General features: G+C 35.4%; 1 protein-coding gene across 1 annotated transcript in view; it reads left to right on the top strand.

Annotated features, from left to right (window-relative positions):
- Positions 1–11,410, top strand: part of RIPK2 (receptor-interacting serine-threonine kinase 2) — a 35,852-nt gene that overhangs the window by 7,809 nt on the left and 16,633 nt on the right. Inside the window, exons 3-5 of the mRNA XM_012643658.1 lie at positions 507–662; positions 7,522–7,679; positions 10,236–10,285. Coding sequence (XP_012499112.1) covers positions 507–662; positions 7,522–7,679; positions 10,236–10,285 — 364 coding nt within the window. The remainder of the gene's footprint in view (positions 1–506; positions 663–7,521; positions 7,680–10,235; positions 10,286–11,410) is intronic.

Genomic DNA, 11,410 nt, shown 5'->3' with positions numbered 1-11,410 from the left:
AATTTTTAATTGATGCAGTGATTATTATAATAAAGTATGATTTTATATTAATAGAAAAAATTTAAATTTTGAATGAATGGTTTGATATGTACTGGAAACAGATCGTATGTAATTTTGTGTGTGTTTTTGTTCAGGTTACTCAACTAAGTCATAGAATAGGAAGGTGGACATGAGTATAGGTATATGTGTCTGGCTATATACAGATACAGAATAATTAAGGTCTGTGTCAGCTGAAGAAAGAAGACCCAATACCATGTAGTTGCATGACTAATAGAAATTGAAAGGAAGTATTGGCACTCTAAAGTTATCATTATTTTCTCTATAAAGTGAGGAAAGTAAGATACAAGAATGTTAAGCAATTATCAAACTGATGCTGTTACAAAAATGAGCATATGATTTAGCTTTAGGTTATACTATATTTCCTCATGGAATATTTAATTTTCTAAGTGTGAAATGTTGTCAAAATTGGACTACTTTTCATTTTGTTTCTTTTCATATACATATAGAAAACTGAATATCCTGAGGTTGCTTGGCCACTGAGGTTTCGCATCCTGCACGAAATCGCACTTGGCGTAAATTACCTGCACAATATGAATCCTCCTTTACTTCATCACGACTTGAAGACTCAGAATATCTTATTGGATAATGAATTTCATGTCAAGGTAATTACTTTAAAAAAAAGTTTATCTGTATCCTTGTGCTTAATAATTTTAAAGACTTTTTAGTTAATTCTTCCACCTAGCCAATTTAATATCGTCTCCCTTTTTCACAGCCCCTGATTCCTATCTTCAGTTCCCCTTCTTCCTTTGACAGTGGCTTAGTTGTTCCTAGACAAAGATAATTATGGTACAGAACACAAAGACATTATGTTTCTTAATTGAATTGCCAAGATTACCTTTTTTTTTGGTTTGCTTTTTATTTTGAAATTATTATAGATTTACAGGAAGTTGCAAGGATGATACAAAGAGGTTCCATGTATTCCTCACTTAGTTTCCCCCATGCTTATATCACACATAATTATAGTACAATTTCAAGACCAAAAATTTGACCTTGGTATAATGGGTGTGTGTAGTTCTATGTCACTGTATTACATGCGTAGATTTGTGTAACCATCACCACAAAGATCTCACTTGTGCCATCCCTTATCCCTGACAACCACTAATCTGTTTTCCATCTCTATAATTTTATCATTTTGAGGATGCTATATAAATGGAATCATGTAATATGTGATATTTTGAGATTGGCTTTGTTCACTTCACATAATGCCCTTGAGATCCATCTAAGTTGTTGCTTGTATCAGTAGTTGGTTTTTATTAATAAATAGTATTCTATGGTATGGAAATACTATGTTATTTCAACATTCACCTGTTGAGAAACATTTTGGTTCTTTCCAATTTTTGGCAAGTATAATAAAACTGTTATGAACAATCCTATATAGCTTTATGAGTAAACGTAAGTCTTCATTCCGTTGGGATAAATGCCCCAAAGTACAACTGCTGGGTTATATGGTAAGGGTATGTTTAGTTTTTTAAGAAACTATCCAACTATTTTCCAGAGTGGCTGTACCATTTTACATTCTACCAGCAATGTATGAGAGATCCAGCTTTTCTGCATCCTCACCAGCATTTGGTATTATCACTGTTTTTTATTTAGTTATTCTAATACATGTATAGTGATATCGCATCATGGTCCTAACTTGCATTTTTCAAATACCTAATGATGTTGAACAACTTTTCATGTGCTAATTTGCCATCCATATGTTCTTTTAAGTGAAATGTTTCCATGTCTTAAGCCTATTTTCTAATTGGATTCTTTGGATTTTTACTGTTGAGTTTTGAGAATTCTATATATATTCTAACATGAGTCCTTCATCAGATATGGAGCTTGCAAATATTTCCTCCCAGTTTGTAGTTTGTCTTTTCATCCTTTTAACAGGGCCTTTCACAGAGCCAAAGTTTTAATTTTGATGAAATTCAGTTTATCAGGGTTTTTTCCTTTTATGGATCACCTTTTGCTATCTTGTCTACGCACTCTTCACCAAGCTCTAGGTACTGAAATTTTTCTTAAAAACCTATTGAGGAAAATTTTGGTTCTTTCCAATATTTGGCAGTTATAATAAAACTGCTATGAACAATCCCATACAGCTTTATGAGTAAACATAAGTCTTTATTCCTTTGGGATAAAGATAACTTCCATGTTACCTTCTAAAACTTTCATAATTTTATGTTATACATTTAAATCTGTGATCCATTTCAAATTAATTTTTATAAAAGACTTAGGTGCTAAAGACAACAGATGCAGTAGTGACTTCACAGTTGCCCTCTATCTAACTGATGACAGTAAATAAAAAGTAGTTGCACAGTAATTAACACTAAATGTGATTTACTGTATGTTTATATATTATTTTGCTATATGTCTTATAATAATATACATATCAGAAGATTATTATAAATATCAAAAATGCTCAAAGGAATAAATAATAGAGAAGTTGAAACAATAGAAAAATTAAAACAAAAAATGTGAGAAAAATTTAAGTGGAAAAATAATCTTTATTGAAGACATTTCCTCTCCCTGGAATAAAATGGTACGGAAAGGGAGAGAGAAGCAAGCTGCTGCCTCAGTATTACTTAAAAAAAAAAAGAAAGAGAGAGACTAATCTATTGCATTAGTTATAGAACCATCAGGTAGAATTACCTTAAAGGTCAGCTCATCCTCTGAATCCTCACTACAACATTCCTGTCTTCTGAGGCAGTTATTGTGTGACAGAGGCATCGTAACGTCCTTACTTTAATGACTGTGACATTTTCTTATATGATCTACCAAAATGTTTTCCCGGTTGCTTCCACTCATTGATCCTAGTTCAACTTTTGTGATAAACTGAGTAAAATACAGTTCTACTTCCACAGGACAGCCCAGCCCTTCCAATATTTGAAGATAGATGTTATCTCCCCACCTCGCACACACTTGCATTTTGTCCTTCTCCCTGATACATACCCTTAGTTCCTTCAACCAATTTCCTTAATACATGGCTCTTACTCCCTGGTGTTACCAAGATGCATCTGTTTGTTTAAATCTCTCTTACATTTTGATCCCCAGAACTGAGCAAAATACTACTCTTGGTGTGGTCCAATGAATGTAGAATTGAATGAAAATATCATTTTCTTGGTCCTAAATACTTAATAGTTCCTTAATAATCATCAGCCTTCAGGGGCAATTATATATATCACACTGTTGAAACTGGGCTTAGTGTGAACAAAAACCCCGAGAGGTTCTTTTTTTCGTATGTTGTTGCTTAAGCCACCTCTCCTTACCATGTACTTTACAGAGTACTTTCTGGACATGATCAGATTTTACCTTGTTAGATTGGAGCAATTGCTTCAGCCTGTTAAGACCTTTTTGGATGTTATTTCTGTAATCCAGTGGTTTTAAGTTTTTCTTCCAGCTTTGTGTCATCCTCAAATTTAATTAGCTAGTTTTTCGCCAGTTTAAGTCATGATGAAATGTTAACCAGTACAGAGCTCAGATCAGAGTTGTGCAACGTGGCCCTAAGAACCTCCCTCTGGGTCAATATCAATTCTTTTGTTAATCAGCACTTTTGGAGAATAATCATTCAGTTTATTTTGAATACTCCTAAAAGTGCTATCATACAGCCCGTATTTCGTTATTATGATATAAGAATGTTATGAAAGTCCTTGCTTACCTGCTTTTCGCAGGTATTTGCATGGCTTACTCAATCACCTTCGTCACCCTCATTATCCCAGTGGCTTTCTTTACCACCCACCCAGTTCCTCTCTGTTCTTTTACCTTGATTTATGCTTCTCCATTGTATTTTTCACCATTTGATGTAGTATTTTTTATTAATGTATTTATTGACCATCTCTCCTAATTAGAATATGAGCCCTATAAAGACAGAAATTTGGTCTTTTGTTGACTGCCACGTGCCTAGTACATGCCATGTGGAAGCATTCAATAATTATTTGCTGGATGAACAAATGTGTGAATTCCTGATCTTCCATATATACCAGATAGGCCTGATCACTTAGAAGTCACAGTGTTATTGTTAAAGTACATCAGAATGTTTTTATAATATGCAGACCACTTTTACATATACTCTCTGACAGTAGTTAATACTGTCAAAAAAGGAAATGAAATTGGTCAGTAAATATTTGTGGAGCAACTACTGTGTACTAGGCATTGTGCCAGGCACTTGGGATATAACACATGAGTTCTGAAATTAATCATTGATCTGATATAATTTGTTTTTCATGAATTTTTGCTAGCTCTTTCATTTTCTGATTACTTACAAAGTATCCCTTCTGTAAACTTTTCTAAGTTTTTTTAAACCAGGTGCTATGGTTTGAATGTGTCCCCTCCAAAATTCAGGAGTTACCAATGTGATAGTGTAAGATGTGGAGCCTTCAAAGGATGATTAGGCCATGAGGGCTTTTCCCTCCCTAGTGAATGATATTAAGGCCCTTAAAAAAAAAAAAAAAAAGGCTTTGTGCAGCCTTTGGCTAGCTTGCCCTTCTTCTGCCTTCTGCCATGTGAGGCACAGCAAGAAGGCCCTCACCTGACCAAATGTCAGTGGTTTGATTTTGCACTTCCCAGCTTCCAGAGCTGTGGAAAACAAAGGTCTACTCCTTATAAATTACCCAGTCTATGGTATTCTGTTATAGCAACATAAATGGACTGAGACAGAAATGGGTACCAGAGAAGTAGGGTGTTATGACAAATACCTAAAAATGTGGAAGCAGCTTTGAAACTGGGTAATGGGTAGAGGCTGAAACAATTTTTAAGTAAATGCCAGAAAAAGCCTAAATTGCAATGAATGACATTAAGGACGATTCTAGTGAGGGCTCGGAAGAGGAGAAGAGCTGTAGAGAAAGCCTCGTTCTTCTTAGAGATTACTTGAGTGGTCATGAGCAGAGTGTTGGTAGAAATATGGACAATGAAGACTATTCCATCTTAGATGGAAAGGAGAAACAAGGTGTTGGAAGCTGGAGGAAAGGTCATCCTTGTTGTAAAGTGGCTAAGAACTTGGCTGTGTTCTAGGACTTTGTGGAAGACAGAACTTAAGAGTGATAAACTAGAATATTTAGCAGAAGAAATCTCCAAGCAGCAAAGTGTTCAGGATGCTGTGTGGTTTAGTAAAATACAAGAAGAGAGAAATGATTTAATGATGGAATTTATAATCAAAAGGGAAGCAGAATGTAAGGATTTGGAAAATGCTCAGCCTGGCCATGTAAAGAATAAAGAATCACATTTAGGAGAGAAAACCAAAGGCGTAGCCAAGCAACTGTTTGATGAGCAAATTAGTAGGGACAAAAGGAAGCCAAGGGCTACTCATCAAGACATTGGGAGAATGACCCCAAAGGCATTTCAGAGATCTTCAAGTCATCACAGGCCCAGTGTGCCAGGACCTTGGGGGGCAGAAGGGTTTTGGGAGCAGATGCTATAGTTTGAATATGTCCCCTCCAAAATTCAGGTGTTGCCAACGTGATTCTTCTATTAAGAGGCAGGGCCTTTAAGAGGTGATTAGACCATGAGGGTTCCTCCCTCTTGAATGAGATTTAGGCCCTTAAAGAAAAGAGTCTTCACACAGTGTTGGACTAAGATTTAAATTCTTAAATCTTAAGGATTTAAGAATAGTCTTCTACAGTATGTAGATTTGCAAAATCAACGTTTTTTTTCCTTTTTAAAAATCAAACTGACATTTACTTTTCTGGTATCTGTAATACCTCTTCATTTTGTCCCACAAAGAACACTAATACCTGTAGAGGTATTTGTAAGTTCTCTCAATAACTTGAAATATATGACACTTGTATTTTATAAGCTTTCAACCTCATTGGACTTCATTGTTTTTCATCTCAGTCCAGAAACTAATTTTTTATTTTTATTTTTTTTTTTTTTTGGATAGGGTCTTACTCTGTCACCCAGGCTGGAATGCAGTGGCACAATCGTAGTTCACTGTAACCTTGAACTCCTGGGCTCAACCCAGTCCTCCTGCCTCAGCCTCCCAAGTAGCTGGGACTACAGGCATACAACCAACCACCCCTGGCTAATTTTTATTATTATTATATTTTTAGAGATGGGGTCTCACTGTGTTACCCAGGCTAGTCTCCAATTCCTGGCATCAAGCAATTTTCCCACCTCCCAAAGTGCTTGAGTTACAAGCGGGAGCCGCCATGCCCAGCCCCAGAAACTATTCTTGATAGAGAAAACAGACACAAAGTAATAGTTGTTGACCTCTACTTTCTCATTTTTGTCCATCCAAGAGGGAACACTTCTTTGCTATGAATAGAACTTAAAATATTCTTGATTTTGTGTATTTTTTTTCTTAGACTTACCCTTTTATTATAGTAAATGTATGAAGATTCATTTATTCTACCCCTCCTGTTTTGGGATGGGGACCTCAGTTTTTTTTTTATCTTCAACTCATCTAAACGCTAAGAAAAATTATTTCTTCTGTTAAAATTAGTAAAAATATAAGAGTTAAATAATCAAATGGTGTGCTAGATGGAGCTCATTCCACTCTGTTGACTTCTAAAGCATACAGTATGATGTTGTAAATAATTTAAATGTCTTTAAAGATTTCCCATACTCCCTGTCCACTAAATATTGTTTCTGTTCTTACATTTTGTCTTTAATTTTTAAAAAATAAAGAACCTTTCAAATATTTAGAGAGTTATAAGATATTGTATGATGTTTGCACAAGATTTACAATTGAAGCAAAACTATAAAGGACATATCAGAAGTACAGAATGTGTCGCTGATAATTCTTTAGGCACGCATTGTAATGGACATAAATAGGCTTTACATACTAACTATACTATTGCTACTAGATGATTTTTTTAGTGATAGGCATAAATTACATAATAATGACCTTTACTATTGAGATTTTGCTTATTTCAAAATTTAAGGATGCTACTTTTAGGGTGTTATAAATAAGACAATATAAACCTGAGCTGTAAACAATGACCAGTGACAATTGTATGAGATGAGTAGACTTATGAGTTCTGTGAGTAGGTAAATTTGGAAAGCACTAAAAAGCTACTTGTCATAAAAAGTGAGGTAGTCGGTATATACACTTATTCAAAAAATCAGGCAAAAAGTACTACTACTCTTTAATTTTTCAAAACTTAGTCTCCCTTTTGAAATTTGTGATGGGCTGGAAGAGCAGCCTGGGCAATGTAGTGAGATCCTGTTTCTACAAAAAATAAAAAAATTAGCTTGGCCAATAGAGCAAGACCCTGTGTGTATAAAAAAAGGAAAGAAAGAAAAAAAAATTTATTATGTTGAACTAAACTTTAAGCCAGTATGTATTGCTTCTAGAGTTATTGGGCTCAGCACTATGGAATTTAATTTCATAAAAAACTGTGAAATATATAGAAATAAAATATTAATACATGTAACATTTCCTCTGGTATACTAAGTACAGTGAATATACACAAAGACAGTCAATTCTTAGACTTTGTAAAGACAGAATTTTTAAATTCAATTATTTACTCTTTTCCTTTACAGATTGCAGATTTTGGTTTATCAAAATGGCGCTTGATGTCCCTCTCACAATCACGAAGTAGCAAATCTGCACCAGAAGGAGGGACAATTATCTATATGCCTCCTGAAAACTATGAACCTGGACAAAAATCGAGGGCCAGTGTCAAGCATGATATATATAGGTATAGTAAAGTTGCTATTGCTCAGAATTAACCTTGTCTAAAACATGCGATTAATCAACCAGAATTTTGAAGCTACATTTTAAAGTGTGATTTTTATTGTTTCATAACTGTGATAAAAATAAACTATAGAAACCACAGTGGTTAATGTTTTTCAAATTATAGATACCTTGCTTTAAGCAACTTTTACACCCTTAAAAACTTTTAGGCTAGGTGTGGTAGCTCACACCTGTAATCCTAGCACTCTGGGAGGCTGAGGCAGGAGGATTGCTTGAAGCCACGAATTCTGAGACTAGATTGAGCAAGAGTGAGACCCCATCTCTACAAAAAAAAAAATTTAGCCAGGTATCCTGGCATGTCTGTAGTCCCAGAACTCAAAAGGCTGAGGCAGGAAGAGGATCACTCGAGCCCAGGAGTTTGAGGTTGCAGTCAGCTATGATGATGCCACTGCACCCTACCCAAGGCGACAGATTCTGTCTCCAAAAAAAACAAAAAAGGGTTTTATTATATGTGACTTGCAGAAGCAGAGGGAAACACTGGTTCCTAACATTTTAGCTTTAAGTTTCTCATCCTGTTCAACCTTTCAGCCTTTAATATCTACACATCTTTTTAGAGAAATAAACAAACTTTTAGTCATACTGGGGATGTTTCTATTTAAAGAATCTGTAATATTTATATATGTGTGAAATTTTTATATAACAGATCAGTGTGTTTGATAAGATAATGTTTTCATGTTTCAGATGCAGATTACTTATAATCTCATAATGCAATAATCATAATACATTGTTTTTGATTCTGGTTATTTGACCAGAAACAAGGAAGACGATAACTTGCAATGCGTAGGATCAGGGGTTTGGAGCATTCACCTCATTTATAACTTAACATTTGTTTCTTTTAACATAATAACGAATGCAAAGTCAGACTTACTAAATTTACAATGAACACATTTTATAGCCCTTTAAAATAGCTTTTTGCTATCTTTAATAAATTAACCTGGTAAAAATGGATCATCTTAGAGATGAATGCTACATCTCTGTCAGAAAATTATATATGTAAATTGTATAATCATCTTCTCCAAAAAGATTTTAATTTTTGCTACTCATTAAATCCAGTACCTGCCAGTGCCTTTTAGTAGCTGCTCTAACGCACCCACCCAGTACAGTATCTTTTACATTCACGTTATTGTATGAATAAATGTTCTTTTATAAATTCTGTTTCCTGATATGCTTAGTTCATTTTGAATGACGTACTGAGGGAGGGGGGAAAATATTTATATCTTCTAAAGTGGAGACCATGGTCCAGCCAGCAATTCTTGAAAGCTGCTTTAGTTCCATAAAAACAGATTTATTTAAATCTGACTATTGCCAGGCATGGTGGCTCGTGCCTGTAATCCTAGCACTCTAGGAGGCCAAGGCGGGAAGATCACTTGAGCTCAGGAGTTCAAGACCAGCCTGAGCAAGAGACCCTGTCTCTACTAAAAATGGAAAAAAATAGCCGGCCATGGTGGCACATGCCTGTAGTCCCAGCTGCTTAGAAGGCTGAGGCAAGAGGATCGCTTGAGCCTGGAATTTTGAAGCTGCAGTGAGCTGTGATGACACCATTGCACTTCAGCCTGGGTGACAGAGCAAGACCCTGTCTCAAAAAAAATAAAATCAATCCAACTATCATTCACATTGTGAATTATGCCTTTATGTTCAAATTCAGTATTCTCTGTCAGGGAAAAATGAAATATTCCTTGATTTGGGTGGGAATTCCCTCTGTAATCCTCATTCTTACTCAAAGACAATGTATTGGTACCTAATCAATTCCACGTGTCCATTTTCAATGCATAGTTAATTTGATGATATGGCAAAATTCCTATATGCAGTGGCATTATCGTAGCTCACTGCAACCTCAAAGTTCTGGGCTCAAGTGATCCTCCTCCTGCCTCAGCCTCTCCAGTAGCTGCCAGGACACATGGCTAAATTTTTTTTTGTAGAGACGGGGTCTCGTCCTTGCTCAAGCTAGTCTCAGAACTCCTGGCCTCGAGCAATCCTATTTAATCATTTATCTTAAAGATAAACTCTATGCAACTTAACTAGGTGATTGACAACTGAAGTTAAATTGTAAGCAGAATATTTTTACTTCCAAAGAAGACTATACTGAGACCAGAAAAAGAGTCAACAGAATAGAGCTATATGAGACCATTTTTTTTTTAGTTTCTCTTTATTTTGTGTGAAAAATAGAATCATGTAATTAGAGGGCATAGCTTATCTGGGTGTTAAAGAATTAAACCCAATATTAAATCATCCAGAAAAAGTTATCCTTGCATGTAACATTAAGCTTTTATTGCAGTAATTTCCTAAATTTCAAATTAAGATTAGTTTTTTTTTCAGAATAAAACCATGTATGAGTATCCATCATCTTGGCTAAATATAGTGATTCTTTATATAGCATTTCACTACCGTATCAATTTCAGAAATGGTATCTTCACAGTCAGATTTTAAAATTCGTGCTATTTTAGTTTGTTATGCAGAGTTAATTTATAATATATAACATGTGTGTTTTCATCTTAAACAGCTATGCAGTTATCATGTGGGAAGTATTATCCAGAAAACAGCCTTTTGAAGGTAAATAAACTTTGACTTTTTTGTTCTAGATAACATCGTGTTGGCCAGCCATGCTCAGAACTGTCTAAAGCTCATCTTATTTTAAATCTGCCTATCATTCATTTTATGGAAAACACACTATAAAAACATAACAATTTATCAGTGTGAATCCATCTTATACTGCAAAGTATACTGGATTAAGGATCAGTTGTGAATCTGCTGTATACTGGAGAGCATACTGGGCTGAGGATCAGAAAAACCTAAATTCTAAGTCTTGTTATGATAGTAATTAGCTCTATGATAAAGCCACTAAATCTGTTGAGTCTTCATTTTTGTCATCTGCAAAACAAGAGGTGGTTTTTTGTTTTGGGGGGGTTTTGTTTGTTTGTTTTTGAGACAGGGTCTCACTTTGTTGCCCAGGCTAGAGTACAGTGGCCTCTCCATAGCTCACTGCAACCTCAAAGTCCTGGGCTCAAGTGATCCTCCTGCCCTAGCCTCTTGAGTAGCTGGGACTACAGGTGCACACCACCATGCCTGGCTAATTTCTTAATTTTTTGTAGGGGTGGGGGTCTCACTATGTAGCTCAGGCTGGTCTTGAACTCCACGCCTCAAGTGATCCTCCTGCCTCAGCTTCCCAAAGTGCTAGGATTTTGGGTGTGAGCCACCATGTGTGGCCAAAATGAGAATCTTGAATTAGTATTTCCAAACTCCATTCTAGTGGTAAAACTATATGAAAATTTAATTACTACTCCTTCTGTAAAGACTAGCAAATGCTGAAGAATAATCTTTTTCATTCCCTGATTATTTTGAGATTTGTATATATCAGCTTGCTGTGTAACAAACAACCTCAAAATCTCAGTAGCTTGTGGAATAAACATTTATTTCTCAACCACATTAGATATTAATTCTGTAGCCTTTCTTGGTCATGCTAGGTTTCACTCAGCTCTGTTCTACTCACATTACATTGACCAAATCAAATCACATGGCCAAACCCAGAATTAATGAGGCGAGGATGTCAATTCCTCCCATAGGACGGAGACAAGTCTGGCTGATGTATACATATTTCTTTCACAGAAGGGGTAATGAATTATTCCTGAAATTTTAAGATTCCATCATTTTCTTTTGGTTAGTTTTAAAATATATTTA

The sequence above is a fragment of the Propithecus coquereli genome, unplaced genomic scaffold (genome assembly GCF_000956105.1).
Source record: "Propithecus coquereli isolate 6110/MARCELLA unplaced genomic scaffold, Pcoq_1.0 Scaffold2, whole genome shotgun sequence".
Lineage (NCBI taxonomy): Eukaryota > Metazoa > Chordata > Mammalia > Primates > Indriidae > Propithecus > Propithecus coquereli.
Note: the sequence above shows the minus strand (reverse complement) of the source record. Positions and strands in the feature narration are given on the sequence as shown.